The 22,491-nt window shown below is 29.0% G+C and overlaps 3 protein-coding genes across 3 annotated transcripts; all 3 read right to left on the bottom strand.

Annotated features, from left to right (window-relative positions):
- Positions 1 to 8,736: 8,736 nt before the first annotated feature.
- On the bottom strand, positions 8,737 to 9,686 carry LOC123217523 (transcription factor bHLH167-like). Its single transcript, XM_044638594.1, has 3 exons — positions 9,493 to 9,686; positions 9,089 to 9,409; positions 8,737 to 9,001 (listed from the first exon to the last, which is right to left on the bottom strand). Exons 1-3 carry the CDS (start codon positions 9,625 to 9,627, stop codon positions 8,933 to 8,935), a joined length of 525 nt encoding a protein of 174 aa, XP_044494529.1. The 5' UTR covers positions 9,628 to 9,686; the 3' UTR covers positions 8,737 to 8,932.
- Positions 9,687 to 14,346: 4,660 nt separating this feature from the next.
- On the bottom strand, positions 14,347 to 15,330 carry LOC123217522 (transcription factor bHLH167-like). The gene is made up of 3 exons (XM_044638593.1): positions 15,128 to 15,330; positions 14,728 to 15,048; positions 14,347 to 14,640 (listed from the first exon to the last, which is right to left on the bottom strand). The coding sequence occupies exons 1-3, from the start codon at positions 15,260 to 15,262 to the stop codon at positions 14,572 to 14,574; spliced, it is 525 nt and encodes a 174-aa protein (XP_044494528.1). The 5' UTR covers positions 15,263 to 15,330; the 3' UTR covers positions 14,347 to 14,571.
- A 5,171-nt stretch (positions 15,331 to 20,501) lies between these two features.
- On the bottom strand, positions 20,502 to 21,480 carry LOC123217631 (transcription factor bHLH167-like). The gene is made up of 3 exons (XM_044638721.1): positions 21,283 to 21,480; positions 20,883 to 21,203; positions 20,502 to 20,795 (listed from the first exon to the last, which is right to left on the bottom strand). The coding sequence occupies exons 1-3, from the start codon at positions 21,415 to 21,417 to the stop codon at positions 20,727 to 20,729; spliced, it is 525 nt and encodes a 174-aa protein (XP_044494656.1). The 5' UTR covers positions 21,418 to 21,480; the 3' UTR covers positions 20,502 to 20,726.
- Positions 21,481 to 22,491: the final 1,011 nt, after the last annotated feature.

Below are 22,491 nucleotides of genomic sequence, written 5' to 3'. Positions count from 1 at the left end.
CATGTTTACGTATGCACGTTGCACTTACTGGGTATTTGTTACCAAGTTAGCTTTCAATTATATGAGAAATGTGTGATTTTTTTTAGTAATCGAGGATTTTATCCGTATTTATTAGATAGATAAATCTAAAACAAAATGATTAGATTCATAATTATTATGTCAGATAAATTAAAATTTTATAAATATAAAAATTTTAATATTTTATCAATTTTGTTAATCTTTATGATAAAAAAAGTATAATTGATTATGATAATATGGCGTAAGCCCAATCCAACATCATATCATTGGCTTTGTTGATATATCTTTGTTTGTCAATCATATGAATGTTTACGAGGAGTTTGTCGGCACACTTAAAATATTTGAATTTTTTTATAACTACTTTGTGGTGAACTAATCATTTACATTCATTCAGGCGAAGTTAAGCATAGAAGAAATCCTTCCTAACAGTGGAGAATTAGAAGCGAGTTATTGTTATTTGCAATAGAGAAGGAGAAAGGAAGAATAGGAGTACAACTGAAATTTTCTAAAAATTTGAGGGACTGTTGTAATGTGGCAAAAAGATACAATTTCACAATCCCAGACTTGGGGGAAAAAAGTTAGTGTTTACACTTGAAAAATATGAATTTAGAGAATAGAAATAAAAATTTTAAAACTGAGGGATAATTCTAAAATATGAGTTTAAATAAAATTTTTGAATGACGATTTTATCCGTGATAGTAATAACAAAATTTAACAGATAAGTGGGCATTTGAATTTCAAAAGTTAGATTGTATGAATTTAAGTTTGCATTAAACCTTGGGTGAGAATAAGTATTTTGGCCTTTATAAATACATTTCCTAGAAAACAATCTCTACAATTTAAAATAGATAGTGGCCATAAAAACTAGGGATAGATTCGGGCCGGGCTAAGCCCAAATACCCCTTATCTTGAGTCTGGTTCTAATAGAAAATTATTCAACTCGAGTTCGTTGAGCCAAAATTAAATCTGACTCAAGTTCCATTCGGATGAAAAATGCTTAGTTCGGCTTGGTTCGAATTTAGCTTGATTTTATAGCTCAAATAAGTGGTTTGAATTTGTAGCTTGCTTTGGCTAGAATTAATGGTTTGAATAATGTATGGTTTGGATTCATGACTTGAGTTTGTGATTTATTAACAAAATAATGTTATTTTACCTAAATAATATTCAAAATTTTTATTCAAGCTTAACCAAGTCACAAATTCAAACTGCCAATTTGAACTACTAAATTTGAGTTGATTCGAGCTACGAATTTGAACTATTGATTCAAGCCTTGAATTCAAGCTGAAATGAACCGAATACCCCTTGATTCGAGTTTAGCTTGAATTAAAAAAAAGAGTCAAATCTTCTGATTCGAGTTTGATTGGAATTTGAATCTAACAAATTTGAATCAAGTTAAATCGAACTGAATCGACTTTTGAAATTAAGTTAGCTCGGATCATATCCAAGCCTAAGAACTAACCCAGATAGTATTTTTCATTTATTGTTTCTTCTCATATTTATCATTAAGCTCTTTATCGGGGAAAATTTTATTCTTCATAATTGTCCTCCATTTGCCATTGGAGACCTACACATAAACCATACTTTAAATAAAAAATAGAAGGATATCATCTTTATAAGGTAACCTCCTTCCATCTGAAAAACATTAATTATTAATTATGCATTTAAAACAATAAAAATTATGCATTTTTGTTTATAATTTTTATGTAAAAGGTTGCATTATGTTAAAATTTCTTTCAAACTGATGCTTGTAGTGGATAGCCTCTTTTGTTAGTAGCAAGTTTCAAGCCCATGTCAGACTGGATTCGAGCCGAGCCGAGCTCGGCTCGCAGCCAGCTCGGGCTCGACTCGGTTTATTTATGGCCGGCTCGAGGGCTCGGCTCGGCTCGACTCCTTTTTCATATCAAAACAACATCGTTTTATATAAATATATGGATCAAAACGATATCGTTTTGTATAAAAAAATTTTTAAAAAAATCTACCGAACTAACCCGAGCCAGCTCGAGCTCGGCTCGAGCTCAATCGAGCCGAGCAGAGCCCGGCTCGTTTCGGGCTCGAACCGAGCCGAGCCGAGCTCGAGCTCGAATTGGCTCAGCTCGGGTCCAGCCCTACCCATGTGTCTACTGACAAGTTCAAGTCAAATGCCGTTGGTGATTCAACAATTACTCAAATGTTATTGGTGATTTAAACAGTTACTCAATAAAAGGATACGGGTTAAGAAAATTGGATATGAGACAAATGTAGTGTTTATTAAAAAATCTGTGTTTACACATGTAATGGATTATAATATCTGTTATACAGTAAAATTTCTCCTTGATTAAACTTATGAATCAACATTCAATAAAACGATAAGTTATAAAAATATTGATTAGATATATCTTTGATACAATCTAGCATGTGGGTAGCAAATCACTTCACAAGTTATGTAAATTATGTAACTATGTAATCATTTGAATTTAATAAGTAATGAGATGGTGATTATGTGACATCATGGTCAAAAATTTGTCACATATGAAATAACTTTAATTATATATCAATACAGGCCAAATGACTATTTCTCATCCAAATTTTAGTTTAATCTCAAAAACACATTTACAATAGATAAAAAACTCAAACATTTATCTATAAACTAACTTTTGTTAAAGGCAAGAGTAAAATCATCATTTTACTCCTAAACCTTAAAACATTAAAAATTTATATTATTTTCCCTTTTTAGTTTGAAAACTAATAATTTTTCTCAAAATTAAGTTTTGAAAAATTCACTTTTCTTCTAGGGTTTCGATTTTTCGACAAAACCTCTCTCTCTGGCAACCAGCATTGTCTAGCCATCTCTCTCCTTTATTTCGAACCACCCATCATTCTTCTGATGCTCGAAGGGTGACGAATCTTAACCAACGTCTCCTATCTTTCATGCAAATCATCTCCCCTTCTTTCACACAATTCGTCTCCTTGGCGTCGTCCAAGTGTTTGTCGTCGTTGTCCCAATGTCTCTCGTAGTCATCTAACATCATCCCATCTTCGTCGTCATCATCATTGTCATCGTGGCTGAGATCGACGAATCGTGCGACATCACCTGAGCGTCATCTAAATGTGATAAATGGGTGGTCATCTGAGCCTTGGACGAAAGATGGATGATTGCCCTTCCTTCTTCTTTGGCCGCCAACAAAAGATGGGTGGGGAAAGCCAGCTCTGATTGCCTAAGAAAAAACCTTAAAAATTCCAAACCCTTGAAAGGAATGGTAACTTTTCAAAATTGAAATATGAGGTGAAATGTCAATTTTTAAAACTTGGAGGAGAATAAGATAAAATTATATATTTTTTAATATTATTGTTAAAATGATAGTTTTACCATTGTTTTTAAGGGAAGTTAGCCCATGAGTGGGTGTTTGGATTTTTGAATTATTGCAGATGTATTTTTAAAATTGGACTAAAACTTGGATGGGAAATAGTCCTTCGACCTATCAATATATCATGTAATTAAAAAACTTCATACATTGGCACGCAGAAGCTTGGGTCTCATGACTCGTGCCTTGAATTATAGTTCTTTTTTGTGTAGTTTTTTTCAATTGGATAATTCTATTTATATAGTAAGGTTTGAGTCATATTTGGTATTGGCTTTATTTGTTGCTTTGGTTGCTCTATTTTGCATACTTTCATGTATATTTTGTTGAATGAACATCAAAATCTCACAACAAAAATATGATCAAATATCACATTACTCCTACTATAACTTCACTGCATTAGTTTATAGTTAAAAACAAACATGCGAAATTGAATAATGAACAGTGAGCTTAATAAGGGTAACGAATTAATAAAAGAGCAAGAGACTTTAGTTCAAATCTATAATTGAATTGAAGGTGTACATCCGAACTAAAGCAAAATGTTTTATTCTTACATTAGGCTTTGGAGACATTATTTGGCCCCTAGGCTTCACCTAAACTAATTGGAAGCTTTGTGGAGATATTCTGTTGAGGCACTGCTTGAGCTGTGTGGCGAGAGGGGTACCTCTTAAAGGTGTCCTTCCCATTGCTTAAGGTTGTGGCTTGGTTGAGATGCATTTAACCGCGAATTCTCCAAGGCACCCTTTATTGATAAGATCCTTTGATCGCCTTAGGATATCTTGACACTAGATTTGTGTCGTGGTTGATATTGTGATGATTATGGTATATTCATTATGGTCTTATCTAACACAATCCCTTTTCATATCCTTAAATTGCGAAAATAATCTCTTGTTTTTATAGGTCACATATATATAATCGAATAGATTGGTGAATGGATATTTTCGATGTGGAATCTCCTTTTAACCTTTTTATTCGAGACTTTTTAAAGTCTTACTATTAATCTCCGTTAGCCTTCCTTTTCAGTTTCTCCCATCAGTTGTTGAAAATCGTAGGACAAAAGGCTAAGACTCCATAGAGTGAATTACATGTTGTGACTGTAGAGGCTTTTCTCCTTATATCGTTATGTAAGCTCATTAATTTTAACATTGAAACAAAAATATTAGGAATTTCCTAATCCAAATATGATTAAGATGGTTTATTCTTTTTCTAATTGAATAAGAGGAGATATTTATAATAATGAAAAGAGGAAATGACTTTTCCTCATTGGTATAAAGGATTATAAAAAAAAATTCTATCTAAAGTTTCTAAATTAATCTACTATTAAATAGAGGTCTTACTATTGCATGATGCGAGGTCTATGTGCACGATAGTTAAGGGGATGTTTCTTGATAACTAGTTTTACAACTGGTTGTTGGTCAAATTTGCTTAAAAAAAATTTCTCGAAGAAACATTTCTCGAATAGGTATCCTATCTATCTAAAATCTTTTTATGTCATCAATAGCTCATTTATAAAATTTAAATCCTTTTCTCTTTGGAATCTTTTGTAGTAAGTAAGTGTGGCTCCTTGGAAATTGTTGTGCCAATTATGAATGTGTAGCATTTAAACTCCTTTAATCTTCCCTTATTTTTAAGTTTTCTTATTTTATATTTTTGCAATTAATGTATAGTAGTAAAAGGTTTCTATATATTTGTATTGATATAACATGTCTTAACTATAAATTTTATTCTTTGGTAAACAAATTTTAAAGGTTGTTAGTTGGACTGATTAATTAGTTGAAAAAGTTTTTTTTTTTTAAAATTTTTTTATTATAGTTATACACATTCTGAATTTTTTTAGATCGTTTGCTTGTATATTAGAATTAGCTATTTTAAGGGGGAAGCTCAAAATTTGAGCTTTCCATAAGCTCTTTGCAAGCTTATTTTGAGTGTTGGAATTTCAATTTTTCATTTATATTTGGCCAAGGGGCTTATTCCCACCCAAGGTTTAGTGCAAACCTAACTCACACAAGCTAACTTTTAAAAATATAAATACTTACCCATTTGTTAATTTTTGTTGTTATTGTCAAGAATAAAATCATTATTTGTAAAATTTATGTAAAGAATATACAAATTATCTCTTTTTCCTATCTTAGTTTTGAAAATTAACAATTTTTTTAATTTTTTTTTAGGTTTAAAAACTAATCTTTTTCCCCCAAGTCTAGGGTTTCAGTTTCTCATATTTTTCCTATTTAAAGCTGCTCCCTAGCCTTCAAAAAAATTTTAGTTTCACCCCATTTTCAACTTCAACTTTTAGATCACCATTAATGTCCTTTTCCCTTCATCTTTAACATCTAAGATCGAGTCATTATGACATCCCTTCACCTTCTTCTCTTTTATCTCTCATCTCACATAAAATTTGACCAAAATCGAGTAAAAGTCTAGCTCGATTTTAATGATTAATGCTTCAATTTGGTCGAATCGGTGTTTTGTCTCCCTTCAATTTGACAAATCAAAGGAAGGAGATGTCACACCGTCGTTGACCATCGTAGCAGAGGTCCATGACGATGCGAAATTTGTCGATGAATCCAAAATGAAGTTGAAACCTTAAGCCATTTCTTTCACACCGATTCAGTCAACAACGACTTTGTGTTCAACTTTTGTCGTCCATGCATTGATTTGAGAGTGAGAGAACAATGACAAAACGAAGAATGGTGCTAGAAAGTGAAGGGCAACTAGAGAAGAGAAGGGAAAGTCAAGGTTTCAAAGTATGGGGTGACAACTGTAAGAGTAAAAAATATGGGGGTAGTTAGTTCGATAGTATAACTATGAAACCCTAAAAACGGGGGGCAAATGTGAATTTTTTAAACTTGAAAAAAAATTTTTAAAACTAAACTTAGGGGGAATTAATAGTTTTTAAAACTAATATGAGAAAAATGAGATAAAATTTATATTTTTTAAATCAATTCTTTAGATGATGATTTTACTCTCAACAATAATAACCGAAATTAACAAACAGGTAAATATTTAAGTTTTTAAAAATTAGTAAATATAAATCTAGATTTGCACTAAACTTTAGGTGGAAATATGTCTTTTGGCCTTTATATTTTATATGTTTGATCGAATTATTCTTAGAGCTTTTTTTTTTTTTTGGGAAATTAATATTATAAAGTTCTTCACATTTTTACTATTATACCACAAACAACTTGTTCTTTTAAGACCACATGCGTGTGTGTGACACACGATATTGAAAAAAATGTTATTTTTTAGGTCTATTTATACAATTTTATTACACTTTTTATACACATAATAATTATATTATAAAAATTTTACAGTTTCTAAATTACCCTTATTATGATCAAAGTTTGAATTCACATAATGATACTGTTTATCACCTACTATATTATTTATAGTAGATGATTTTCAATTAATCATTGTCTATTATACTGTTTACAATAGATATATTCAAAACAGATACGCATTAAATTATTCTTTTATTAATTACAGCATTAGAACTTTGACAACCTGATATTCATAACATAACATCTCTTTATATACAAAATTATACATAAAAGTTATATATAATACTACCCCAATAAAAATTAAATATGAATGTCATTTCTTGATAACTTGATATTCATATTTATGATTGAACACTTAATCAACATAGCAAATAAATATTTTATGCTACGCCACGCGTGTATTGCCTTTGAAAATTAGAGAGCATGGAAAATGTGAACATTTTTTCCACATTTTATTTTTCTCAATTTAATTTATCAGATATAATCATAAATTTATAATTTTATACGATCATTTTTTTTTCTCTTTTCTATCTTTGCTTTAATGTAATTAAAAGTAGATTGAATCCCCATATTTATTTATATATTAAAAAATATAAAATTTGCCAAATGTAACCAAAATTTAAATTCAAATATTTTATTTAAAATTTTTTAATATTTTATCAATTTTATTAACTTTTAATTTTTTGGTATTGCTGAATAATGATAAACATATTCATTTATTATTGCTTCAAAGGAGGGATTTAGAGGTCGGCATACGGAATGAGACCTTGGCTTTCCCTTTCTCTTTCACCAGCTCGAATATTCACACTCTGTTACTTGACGAAGCAGCAGATATTTATTGAATTTTTTAATATTATTTTGGTTGTCCGAATTAAATGACATCTTTGAAACGTCAATGGATATGACTCTGGCTATTCAAGTATTTTCCTTTGATGCAGTTCCGTTGTGCATATGTAATTAACAACTGCAGTTGGTTCATGGAGCAGCAGTAAGCTCCTCGCCATTCATGGCTTCATGTTTACATATACACATTGCACTTACTGGGTATTTGTTATCAAGTTAGCTTTCAATTATACGATAACATGAATTTTTTTTAAAATAATGAAAAATTTTATTTATATTTATTAAATAAATAAATTTAAAATAAATTAATGATACTTATAATAATTATATTAAATAAGTTAAAATTTTATAAATATAAAAATTTTAATATTTTATTAATTTTATCATTATTTAACCGAAAAATGTATGATTGGTTAAGATAATATGGTGTGAGCCCAATCCATCATCATGTCATTGTTTTGTTGGTATGTCTTGCTTTCAATCGTGACATCTGTGTTGTCATGTCAATCATATGAACGTCTACCAGGAGTTTGTCGGCACATTTAAATATCTGATTTTTTTAGGCCAAAGAAGGTCTTTTTGCCATCCAGAGAATATTGTTTCCCCAATTGTTTTTATTAATTTTAAAAATCTTATTTAGTTATTTATAGATAATTAATTTTATTAATTTTAAAAATAAAATTATTATTTTATATTTAATATTAAAGATAAATTTATATTTGATTTCATTTCTCCCTTTAAGATTTAAAAATTAACAGTTTTTCTTTAATTAAAATTTTCAAAAACAATATTTTTCTTTTAGAGTTTTCAATTTTTTAAATTCAATTTTTAGATGATGAAAAGAGTTCTTTGATGATCTTTAGGTAAAATCTCTTTCTCTCTGATGCGTTCTCCTTCCAATATTGTGTGATATTGTTGTCAACAAAGATGAACTATCTTAGTCTCTAATAAAGACGAATGATTTTTATTCAGAGATAATGCTCATCTAATTATAAAATGATATACATTAAATATATATTTATTTGTGTATTTTAAACGAGGACAAACAGCTTTATTGATTTTTAGTAGGAATAAAAAAAAAATTAATTGATAAAATTTTGAATTGATTGTAGAATAACAAAGCTGTCAAAATAATAATATTGCTATATTAGTATTCTCTGTTGCCCTAAAAGGATTGGGAAGCCGAACAAGACGATGCCATGAAAGGACTGAAAATAGTTTTAACTTCATAAAATTTGTTTGTTTTACATAGTGGAACGTTTCAACAGCAAACTCACAACATACATATATTCTAAGTTAAACCCAGTTCAATTTATCAAGACTCGCCTAGCTACATCATTTAGAACTAATTATTTAGATTATAAAACAACTAAAGTTTCGAAATTTCCCTGACACCAAGGAGCCGCAGGGTTCACCTTGTATACGTTTCTGTGTTGCATAACTCCAGGCTAGATATTAGAAACACAGATCCTTTATTCTCAGACGAATTCTTGTAGTTTCTACACCAATCCTCGGACTGATAGCCTGCACAAATGAATATATACAGACTAAAGCATTCAAATGACCTCTAAAAGGCTAGAAAAAGTAATTAAGAAATAGGTGGATATAAACCTGAGACTTAATGGTGTATAAGATTCTATCGCCAGCATTATACTGAGTAGAACTTATGACTTCGGCTCCTTCTTCCTGAAGAATACTGATAATGTCATGCAACATGAAGTTCTCCTCCAACCCACAAATCAAATTTATTTCCAAACTTGAATCTGAACATTTTATGTTGAGTGAAGGTAATCTTGACCCGCTTGGCTTTTTTTTTTCATCAGCAATACTCTCTTTCAGTAGTAATGCTCTTTGCCGCCTTCGCTCCTCGACACCTTCTTGCAATTGCTTTATATGATTGGTGGCGTGCTCCAACAACTCAGTCACTGAAACCTGTAATACAAAACACACATATACGTTTGCTGCCGATAAAAAAAAAATATATATATATATAACTAGAAATTAAGGATACACACCTTAGAGGATTGTAAAGGAGTTACAAAAGCGAGCTCGGAAAGAAGATCTTTCATATTTTTTCTTCTGATTCTCTCTTTCATGTTTCGCTGAAGTCTAGATGCCCCTGACGATACATCTTGATTGCCCTTTTCCATTTATATTGCTGTTTCCGAGCCTTTGCCAGGCTATTCAAACACTCAAACAAGGATGCAAATGAATCAGGTCGTAACAAATGAATAGAGGCTAGCTGCTTATATATTGGTGCCAAGAGAAATTAATTCTTCATTGGAATTTTATCATCATTGAGGACGACAGATCATGGTGTTGACTGGAAGAGGGAAGGAGTCTGCTTTTGGAAAAGTTAGCTATAATGTCATGTTCATCTAATTTAATACTCCTGTTTTCAGGTGTAATTAATTAAATTGACCAATTTAGGGGGCAGATTCACAAACAAAAACAATAAAACAATCTGTGCATTTTTTTTATATAATTTAAATATATAAATAATATTTTATTATATAATTAAATAATTTTAAATTAAAAATAAAATAATATTTAATTATATGATAATATTATCCATATATATAAATTATGTTTTATATATATATATATATATATATATATATATATATATATATATATATATATATATATATAATATTACTTCCAAGCAAATGAAGTCAACGAATTTGTCTCATTGTATAAATGACGTTTTACTACTATTTGACCACATTCAAGCTTCACTTGCCGACCAAATGATTTTTTCCCATGGCCAGTTTGAAGAACTTAAATAGTTTATTTTAAAGTTTTTTTTAAATATGTTTTTGAAAGCAGAGTTTGCAATTTGTGTTTATATTATATATCATTTTTTACGATTTTTTTATTTTATTTTTTACAAATGTTACATTTTTTTAATTGAAACTGGTTTTTAGTCCACGGAAAGATCTTTTAAAAAAGTCTAAAGTGTGTTTCTTCTGGCTTGAAACTCAAAATTTGACTAGAAAATGTTTGATTCCTATTGATAAATGTTATCACATGTATTACATAAATCACGCATAATAATACTATTTAACAAATGGGGTAAGATCGAATTTTTTAGGGATTTACATAATAATAATATTTTACTAGATATTACATCTAATGGGGATAATTAATATTTGATAATAGACATTATTAAGGGTTTTTTTTTTATAGATATTTGGTGTTCATCGTAGTGAGAGGGTAAATAATATTTGACAATCGGGGTTTTTTTGAGAGTAATAAAATTTTGTACATAAATAATATATATAATTTTATATATAAATAATAATATATTATCATTTAATTATATATTATTTTATTTTTAATTTAAAATTATCTAATTATATAATAATATATTATTATTTATGTATAAAATTATATATATTATTTATATATGTAACACTATCATTTTACAACGGCAAATTAAAATTTGGAAAGTGCAAGACTAGTGGGGCTTCTGTGATTATTTAATTTGGCGTTTGAATAAGTCAAAAATACTATCTTTTTCAAAGATTAGAACTCGAATGTAAAAACAATAAATTCAGTTCTCGTGTTGTCAATCTCAAGCCTTCGGTAGACAGACTCCATTTCACCTTCAGGAAGCTTCGGTTTCGGTTAAATTAGCTATCTCAATTTTAATTAGAATAGTAATAAAAATTATTAACCCTAATTTAACTTTTTAACATTCAGTTTAATTTAATTTAATTTAATTTTTTAATTGTTTTTATTATTATAAATATTTTTAACATTTTAATTTTTTATTGAATTATTGTTTACAAATAGTTTAAAAATTACATATTAAAACTTTGAAAACACGTTAATAATATTATTAATAAAATTATATTCTTATTATATATAATTGATAAAATTTTTAAACACGGTAGATATTATTTTTTAATATTTTTATAATTTATATATATTAAAATAACGTTTTTGATATAGATAGAAGTCTTAGCGAGGAAGCAATAAATTCAACTTTTTAGTTCACCTAGCCACTCCAAAATTCGTTTTACCAATTATTTTTTCACGTTTCCTTTTCGAATTCGTACTTTCAAATATATTTCGAATACAGCGTATTTTGCAAGTTTCTATCAATTTGAGTCAAAATGCTATAAATTATGTAAAAGAAATTTGATGTGGTATTAAAGTGAGTTAAAATGACTTTGACTTGCATCAAGAAGCTAAACATTGTTCTTATTAGAGGGAATCACATATTCCCACCCAAGGTTTGACTCAAAAGCACTTTTCTACCTTTAAATAATTAAATAACATTTTTCCACCTAAAATATAACACTATTAACAAGTATTGACTAATAAAAAGGGTAAAAATATTATTAAATATTTTTTAATCTATGTGATATTAGATTCACAAAAAAATCATTTAAATTTGATTTGATTTGTGTTTAGTTTATTCTTAAATCTAATTTTAAATTAAAAATATAAGAGAAAAATCAATATTAAACTCTGAATTTAAAACCTAAATTCAAAATAAAAATCTGAATTCAACCTCTAGATCTCACGACTATCTTCTTTAAAACTTTATAAACCCACATTTATGAATACGTTTAAGATAACTAGAAATATTGTAAATATAAAAAAGGAAAAAAAATGAAATTTTGTATAACTTCTTCATGTAAAATCACGTATTTAATGTTTATATTTTGATAATATAGATTACCCAATTGGTTGAAGTAAACAAGAAAAATTTAAAACTTCTAAGAGAAATGGCTTGGCAAATACATAAAAGCAACAAAGAAGAGGGAGAGAGAAAATGGTAGGAAGAAACAAATAAGAGAGAGTGAGAAAATGGCTGAGAAGAAACAAAGAAGAGGGAGAGAGAAAATAATTGGACAAAGGAAAAAGAAACAAAAAAGAGGGAGAAAAAAATGGCTGAACAAAAAAGATGAAGAAACAGAGAAGAGGGAGAGAGAAAATGGTAATTTTATATTAAATTAAATTATTAGGGATAATTTAGTAATTTTATGTGTTTGGAGTTATGATAAATTTTTGTTGTTAATGTTGTTATATTTTGGGTAGTAAAGTGTTATTTATGTAACTAAGGGTGGAAAAGGTTTTTGAGTTAAACCTTGGGTGGGAACAGGTGATTCACTCTTTTTATTAATATTTTCCATTGACTGCCGCAATATTTAGAGGAGCATCCTTCACGTGAATTGCATTCAGTCGTTGGGGTTTCTCATGCCACAGGAGATGCTTAAATTTAATTGCCAAAGGACAATTTTCCACCCAAGGTTTAGTAAAAAGACATGTTCCCACTAATTAACGTTCAACCCAAATACCCACCCATCAGCAACAATTTACTGTTGACATTAAGGGTAAAATGATGATTTAACTAAAAATATTTAAAAAAACTAAAAAATTCTCACATTTGGCTCTCCTAGGTTAAAAAATTAACATTTCTTCCCACCCAACATTTGAAAATTCACTATTCTCCCCTAGGGTTTAGAATTTTTTTTTAGTTCCTTTCGACGAGCAGAGTCGGCCTTCCCCATTAATCTTTTGTCAACAGCCAAAGAAGAAGGTTGACGGATCTCAACCACAAGTAGAAGCATCTCCTCAGTGTCGTCATCACACTATTCGTCTCCCCGGTGTCTCTTTCATCGCACAATTTGTCTCTCCAACATCTCTTTCATAGAACGATTCGTCTCCCCTACATTTGGAGGGAGAGGGAGCGCCGATGAGGGAGAGTACTGGGAGGAAGAGATTGACAGAAATGGAAATGGCGACAAAAAGGCTCACTAAAAAAAATTGGAAAAAATTTCCAAACCCTAAGGAGAAATGGCGAATTTTCAAACCTTGGGTAGGAGGAAATGTTAGTTTTTAAACCTAGATGGGGCGACATGTGATAATTTTTTAGTTTTTTAATATTTTTAACTAAATATCATTTTACCATTAATTTTAATAGTGAATTTTAACTGATAGATGAGTATTTAGATTTTTGAAAGTTAATGGATGAGAATCTGTCTTTTCACTAAACCTTGGGTGGGAAATAAGCCTTTGGTCAATTTAATTTCCTCTTTGACATAATCAACCAAACACACCCACATCCGTACTCAAAACGTCGTAGTTTGATGTAAACTTCATTTTTCCCCTGTATATTAAACTGTCATGGATAATTATGAAAAATAATAAAAATAATTAATTTTAAAAATAAAATTATTATTTAATTAATAATATATTAAAAATAATAAAATATTATCAATTTTTTTAATTTAAAAAATTAATAATTTTTTTAAATTAAATATTCAAAAATTATATTTTTCTCCATTAGGTTTTATGTTTTTCAACAATTTTTTTCTAGTCTTTTCTCTCTTCAGTGACTGTCCTGCCCTTCTCCCATCTCTCTCCTTCTCTGACTATTTTTGTCATTGAGATTGATTAATTAACATAATCACCTATTTACGTAACTTTATAATCTCATTTGTAACTATTTCATTGTTCTTCTCTTCTTGCATTTTCTTTAAGCTAAAAAAAGAAAAACATACAAAAATAATAATAATAACAGCACTCTTTTTATCAAGAAAAGGAAAAAAAATATGTAATTATATGAAAAAATGTTGGTTTTCTATTAATATTAGAGGAAAATTCCTTGAAAATATATGGTGCCATTATTACGATAGGAAAATAAATTTACTATTCAAAAATTAGTTAAGCAAAAATTCGATTTAATTAATTGATATTTTCGACTCGATTCAAAATCAATTAATTTTTAAATCGGTTTAATTTTGGTTTATAATTTTTTTTTAAACTGAAAATTTGATTCTATATAAAAAATTTGTAAACTGTTTTGAACACCCTTACTAAAAAGATTGCAAGCCAAACAAGACAATGCCCTGTAAGGACTGAAAATACTTTTAACGTCCTAAACATTTATTTATTTTACAAAGTCGAACGCTTAACAGCAAACTCACAAACATACATGTATTTTAAGTTAAACCCAACCCAGTTCAATTTATCAACACTTGCCTGGCTGCATCATTTAGAACAAATTATTTAGATTATAAAACAACTACAGTTTCGAAATTTCCCTTACACCAAGGAGTCGCAGAGTTCATCTTGTATTAGAAACACAGATCCTTTATTCTCTGACGAATTCTTGTAGTTTCTACACCAATCCTCGGACTGATAGCCTACACAAATGAATATATACAGACTAAAGCATTCAAATGACCTCTAAAAGGCTAGAAAAAGTAATTAAGAAAGAGATAGATATAAACCTGAGACTTAATAATGTATATGATTCTATCGCCAGCATTATACTGAGTAGAACTTATGACTTCGGCTCCTTCCTCCTGAAGAATACTGATAATGTCATGCAACATGAAGTTCTTCTCCAACCCACAAATCAAATCTATCTCCAAACTTAAATCTGAACATTTTATGTTGAGTGAAGGTAATCTTGACCCGCTTGGCTTTTTATTTTCATCAGCAATACTCTCTTTTAGTAGTAATGCTCTTTGCCGCCTCCGCTCCTCGACTCTTTCTTGCAATTGCTTTATATGATTGGTGGCGTGCTCCAACAACTGAGTCGCTGAAACCTGTAATACAAAACACACATATACATTTGCTGCCGATAAAAAGAAAGTATATAAGAAACTAGAAATTAAGGATACACACCTTAGAGGATTGTAAAAGAGTCACAAAAGCGAGCTCGGAAAGAAGATCTTTCATATGTTTTCTTCTGATTCTCTCTTTCATGTTTCGCTGAAGTCTAGATGCCCCTGATGATACATTACCATTGCCCATTTCCATTTATATTACACTCTTTCCGAGCTTTTGCAAGGCGATTCAAGCACTCAAACGAGGATGCAAAGGTGCCACGTCGTAACAAATGAATGGAGGCTAGCTCCTTATATATTGGTGCCAAGAGAAATGAATTCTATTCTTCATTGAAATTTTATTATCATTGATGAAGACAGATCATGATATTTTCTGGAAGAGAGAAGGAGTTTCCTTTAGAAGAAGTTAGCTATAATATCACGTTCATCTAATTTAATACTAGTTTTCTAAGAATTGACCAATTTAGCGGGGATATATACTTACAAGAAAACATAATTTAAGTATATAAATAAAATATTATTATTTAGATGAATTATTTTAAATTAATGATAAAATAATATTTAATTATATAATTACACATTATCTATATATTCAAATTAATCTTAAAAAAAACCTATTCCGAATATTTACTTTGGAACCTTCTTGGATTCCGTTAAATTAGTTATAGCAGCCAGAGAATTGATATAGTATATTGTTGAACGTCGGTACTAAAACTTTAATTTGATCAATCTTACTACGGTTGAGAATGAGAGATGGAATTAGATCGTTGACTGCCCCAAATCATGCCAATTGCAAGTCAACATTCCGCACCAACAAAAACAGACTAACATGGGGTAGCCCGTCGTTTTCAGACTAACATTAGGTGCATTTCTACACACCCTTTTTATACATACATACATACATACATACATACATATATAATATTATATCATGTAATCATATATATTATATGCACCTATATGTATTCTCATACATCCCTTTGTATTTTTACACACCCGTTTGTATCCTTTTACATCTACATATACTATTTCGCACCCACTCATATCCTTTTGTACCTGTGTGTACCTTTTTATACCCGTTCGCACCCTTTTGAAAAAAATTCACATCATTTTGCACATTTTTACACCCTTTCAAAAAATGTGCATTCTTTTGTATTTTTTGCACCTTTTCGAAAAAGACACACCCTTTCACACATTTTATAAAATGCACATATTATATATATATAAAAGGGGCATGCACTTCTTTGCACCCCTTATTTATATAATTATATATATATATATATATATATATATATATATATATATATATATATATATATATATAAGGGTTGCGTAGAAATGCAAAGAGGTACGTGTGCACTTGTATGTATTCTCACACACCCACTCATATTTTCATGTATCCACTTGCATTTTTACGTATCCATTTGTATTTTTACGTATCTGTTTATATCCTTTCACATCTACACACATTTTTTCACATTCACTCGCACCATTTCACATTTCTACACACCCTTTTGAAAAAGCGCTCTTCCTTTTGCACATTTTCATACCCTTTCAAAAAAATAAGCATCTTTTCGCACCCTTTCGAAAAAACACACACCATTTCATATCTGCATGCACCTTTTCTCACCCACACATATTCTGTGTAGTTATGTTCATCATTTCGTAAAATTACGTAAATAAGAACTTTTACATCAGAAATTATTAATTTGTGTTCGATCCGTAAATATCAATAATTACACAAGAATTAATCTAAAATTAATCTGTATATTCAAAAACAAAATTTTCCAATAAAAACCTACTCTGAATATGAAGAAATAAGGTGAAGGGTATTGTTGAAATAAAAGTTACAATTTGTTTAAAAAGGTAAAATTACTAAAATTTTGCCAAAAAAAGTTTATGCGCATAATTTTGTGCCTATTTTTATTAATTTCCCTTTTCTTTCCAATATTTCAGTTTATTGATAATTTGGTCATATGGTTCAGCCCGGCGGGGTTCAGTTCGAATGGGGCTTTTTTTTTTTAAAGGTAAGTATTTACATTACCCCCAAAACATAATCCCAAAGACAATACAACCTAAATGGATCCTCAGAAAAGGAGGGTAGCAAAACACTAGTATACAGAGAAGCAATCCTAATGATATGTTCAATAATTTTAACAGTACCCAACCTAAGTTCGAACGGGACTCTTCGTTACCAAAATAAATAAATAAATTATCATATTTATATGTTAATATATTAAGGTTCCTAGGTGTTGGCTTTAAAAACTAACATACACTATCATTCTATAAAATCGGATCTCCTGGAAGCTCTGACATTCAAACATGAATATGTGATATTTTGCAACAAATAAACTCTAGCAATGGTGAAAGATTAATGTTAATATTACGTAAATAATTGATTTAGTTTCTATAATGCGCAATTTTGTTTTTGAAAATAGGTAGAGATTTAATTTGTCTAACATTCCATGTACAAATAACTGAATACTATATTAAAAATAACATACAAAAACGAAAACATTCTTCAAGTTTACTTGAGATTTAATTCAGATCATATCTACTTACCTTTCGAATAAATAACAAACGACGCTTTACAAAAATAATAAAACTATGTACATATACAACAATGAGCATAAACTTATACATAAATAATGAAATATCATATGTGATTAGATAAATTTGAATTAGTGATAAAGTAACATTCAATCACATAGTGACATATTATTATTTGTGCCCATAATACTACTCCATAAAGAGTATTACAAGCACATACGAAAGAATTTTTCATAAAAAGTATTGTTATGTATATATATTTTTAGTATATAATTTTGATATATAAATAATATATCATCATATAATTAGATGTTATTTTATTTTTAATAAAAAATTATCAAATCACATAATAATATATTATCTATATATTTAAATTATATCAAAATATATACATGCATAATTTTATTTGTTAACTTTTTTTCTTTTAACTACCAATGGAGGTGGGTGATCCTAAATGAGTGGTTGTGAGATTATTTAGCGACCTATGAGATCAATTAACAGGAGAAGTCCAATTTTCTAAATACACAATCCTATTTTCTTTGGGCTTTATGTCGTATCACAATCCAACAGAGCTGGATCTACTTTCAGAAAACCTGTTTTTTTTTTTAATCGATGGTTTCACAGGTTATAAACCGTCATAGAGTTTTTATATTATAAGAGAATTCAATTTGCTTCTTATTTTTTTTGTCCAAATGGTTGGGTTGGGTGTGATTTGTTTCAATTCGTTTTTTTCCCCTTCAAAATACCCCATAAAAGCCTAGAACTGTTTACCGTGGTCATTTGGTTTACAACAATAAAATATTATCTTACTAATCTATTTATTATTATTAGGGTACGTTTGATTGAGAGAAATTAAATATTATTTTGATAATCTATTTTTTATTACTTACATTACTATATTCGGTTTATAAATAATAAAAAATTTCAGTAATCTTCTATTACCAATAGTAATGTAACAAGTAATATAAGAGGTAATCTGTTTACCACTTCTACTAAGATAATCTTGATTTTATTATAATATATAATTTATTTATTAATTTTTTAGGGTAAAAATAATAACAAATAACATAAAAAAATGTTTTAGAATAATTATACCTACGAGTATTTAAGTAAAATAATATATTAATAATATTTTATTACCTTTAACTAAACACAATAATTATTTATACCTACCCATTTTTATCAAATCTTATCAAATATAATAATAATTTATAGCTAGTAATATTTAAAGTAATCTATCTTCAAAGTAATCTTTCAATTTTAGTAATAAAACATTCTCAAAACCAAATGCCCATTTAATATTATCTTATTTGGTTTATCAGTAATAAAATAATTTTGTAATATAATATTATCAATGGTGATATTGCGATTGGTTGGCTTATAGTAATAAAAGATTACATTGACATTTATTTCACGAGTAGAAGCATCTCCTCGGTGTCGTTATCACGCTATTCATCTCCCTAGAGACGTTGATCGATTCGTCTCCCCGGTGTCTCTTTCATTGCATGATTTGTCTCCTCGACGTCTCTTTCGTAGAGCGATTCCTCTCCCCTACGTTTGGAGGGAGAGGAAGCGCTGGTGAGGGAGAGAGTACTGGGAGAAAGAGTTTGACAGAAACGGAAATAGCGACAAATAAGCTCGTAAAAAAAAACTAGAAAAAAATTCCAAACCTTAGGGGAGAATGGCGAATTTTCAAACTTGGGTGGGGGGGGGGGGGGGGGGGGGAATGTTAGTTTTTAAACCTAGATAGGGCGACATGTGATAATTTTATAGTTTTTTAATATTTTTAGTTAAATGACCATTTTGCCCTTAATTTTTATAATGAATTTTAACTGATGGGTGGGTATTTAGATTTTTAAAAGTTAACAAGTGGGAATTTGTCCTTTCACTAAACCTTGGGTGGGAAATAGTCCTTTGGCCAATTTAGTTTCCTCTTTGACATAATCAACCAAACACACCTACATACGAATTGAAAACATCGTAGTTTGATATAAATTTCATTTTTCACTCGTTTATTAAACTGTTATGGATAATTATGAAAAGTAATAAAAATAATTAACTTTAAAAATAAAATTATTATTTAATTAATAATATATTAAAAATAATAAAATATTATCAATTTTTTTAAATTTAAAAAATTAATAATTTTTCTTTTAAATTGAATTTTTTAAAATTAAATTTTTCTTTGTTAGGTTTTACGTTTTTCGACAATTTTTTTCTAATCTTTTTTCTCTTCAGTGACTGTTCTACCCTTCTTCCCTCTCTCCCCTTCTCTGACTATTTTTGTCATTGAGATTGATTAATTAACATAATCACCTATTTATGTAACTTTATAGTCTCATTTGTAACTATTTCATTGTTCTTCTCTTCTTGCATTTCCTTAAGCTAAAAAAAGAAAAACGTACAAAAATAATAATAATAACAACACTCTTTTTATCAAGAAAAGGAAAAAAAATATGTAATTATATGAAAAAATGTTGGTTTTCTATTAATATTAGAGGAAAATTCCCTGAAAATATATGGTGCAATTATTAAAATAGGAAAATAAATTTACTGCATTAAAATACATGCACATATATACATTAACCCAACCAAACCGGGTTTTAAAAAATTGAATAAAACATTAAATATATTTTTTTAAAAATTAGAAAAAATAATAAAATATGATAATTTTTTGTAATTTTGTTCAAAAATTAGTTAAGCAAAAATTCGATTCTTAATTGATATTTTTGACTTGATTCAAAATCAATTAATTTTTAAATCGGTTCAATTTTGGTTCATAATTTTTTCTAAATTGAAAATTTGATCTGATATAAAAAAGTTGTAAACTGGTTTGAACATCCTTACTAAAAAGATTGCAAGCCGAACAAGACAATGCCATGTAAGGACTGAAAATACTTTTAACGTCCTAAACATTTATTTATTTTACAAAGTCGAACGCTTAACAGCAAACTCACAAACATACATGTATTTTAAGTTAAACCCAACCCAGTTCAATTTATCAACACTTGCCTGGCTGCATCATTTAGAACAAATTATTTAGATTATAAAACAACTACAGTTTCGAAATTTCCCTTACACCAAGGAGTCGCAGGGTTCATCTTGTATTAGAAACACAGATCCTTTATTCTCTGACGAATTCTCGTAGTTTCTACACCAATCCTCGGACTGATAGCCTACACAAATGAATATATACAGACTAAAGCATTCAAATGACCTCTAAAAGGCTAGAAAAAGAAATTAAGAAAGAGATAAATATAAACCTGAGACTTAATAATGTATATCATTCTATCGCCAGCATTATACTGAGTAGAACTTACGACTTCGGCTCCTTCCTCCTGAAGAATACTGATAATGTCATGCAACATGAAGTTCTTCTCCAACCCACAAATCAAATCTATCTCCAAACTTAAATCTGAACATTTTATGTTGAGTGAAGGTAATCTTGACCCGCTTGGCTTTTTATTTTCATCAGCAGTACTCTCTTTTAGTAGTAATGCTCTTTGCCGCCTCCGCTCCTCGACTCTTTCTTGCAATTGCTTTATATGATTGGTGGCGTGCTCCAACAACTGAGTCGCTGAAACCTGTAGTACAAAACACACATATACATTTGCTGCCGATAAAAAGAAAATATATAAGAAACTAGAAATTAAGGATACACACCTTAGAGGATTGTAAAAGAGTCACAAAAGCGAGCTCGGAAAGAAGATCATTCATATGTTTTCTTCTGATTCTCTCTTTCATGTTTCGCTGAAGTCTAGATGCCCCTGATGATACATTACCATTGCCCATTTCCATTTATATTATACTCTTTCCGAGCTTTTGCAAGGCGATTCAAGCACTCAAACGAGGATGCAAAGGTGCCACGTCGTAACAAATGAATGGAGGCTAGCTCCTTATATATTGGTGCCAAGAGAAATGAATTCTATTCTTCATTGAAATTTTATTATCATTGATGAAGACAGATCATGATATTTTCTGGAAGAGAGAAGGAGTTTCCTTTAGAAGAAGTTAGCTATAATATCATGTTCATCTAATTTAATACTAGTTTTCTAAGAATTGACCAATTTGGCGGGCATATATACTTACAAGAAAACATAATTTAAGTATATAAATAAAATATTATTATTTAGATAAATTATTTTAAATTAATGATAAAATAATATTTAATTATGTAATTACACATTATCTATATATTCAAATTAACAAAAAAAAAAAACTATTCCGAATATTTACTTTGGAACCTTCTTGGATTCCGTTAAATTAGTTAGAGCAGCCAGAGAATTGATATAGTATATTGTTGAACGTCGCTACTAAAACTTTAATTTGATCAATCTTACTACGGTTGAGAATGAGAGATGGAATTAGATCGTTGACTGCCCCAAATCATGCCAATTGCAAGTCAACATTCCGCACCAACAAAAACAGACTAACATGGGGTAGCCCATCGTTTTCAGATTTAACGGTGCAAATTTTTAAAACATATAATAAACAAAATTAATAAGTTCAGTATCGGGAGATAATATTGCTTAGACCAATCAAATTTGTGTTATAGGGACGAATATGTATTGTATTGTATTAATTCAAATTTTACGTCAGAAACCTTCAACTCTATCTAACCCTAGATTAAAATCGTATAAAAAATTTTTAAACAACATTTTAATATTTAGGTTACCCTCGCACAACTTAAATTAACACAAAATTGTTAATTGTTTTCATTATCGTAAATGTTTTTCCAATTTTAAATTTTTTTATCAAATTATCTCAACCTATTATTAATAAAATATAAAATATAATTTTTTATTTTATTTATAAATAGTCTAAAAATTATATACCAATGATATATTTTGTTTTCCAGTTTTAAATTTTTTA

The sequence above is a fragment of the Mangifera indica genome, chromosome 5 (genome assembly GCF_011075055.1).
Source record: "Mangifera indica cultivar Alphonso chromosome 5, CATAS_Mindica_2.1, whole genome shotgun sequence".
NCBI classification, from domain to species: Eukaryota; Viridiplantae; Streptophyta; class Magnoliopsida; order Sapindales; family Anacardiaceae; genus Mangifera; species Mangifera indica.
The sequence above is the reverse complement of the archived record's forward strand: the minus strand, read 5'-3'. Positions and strand labels throughout refer to the sequence as shown.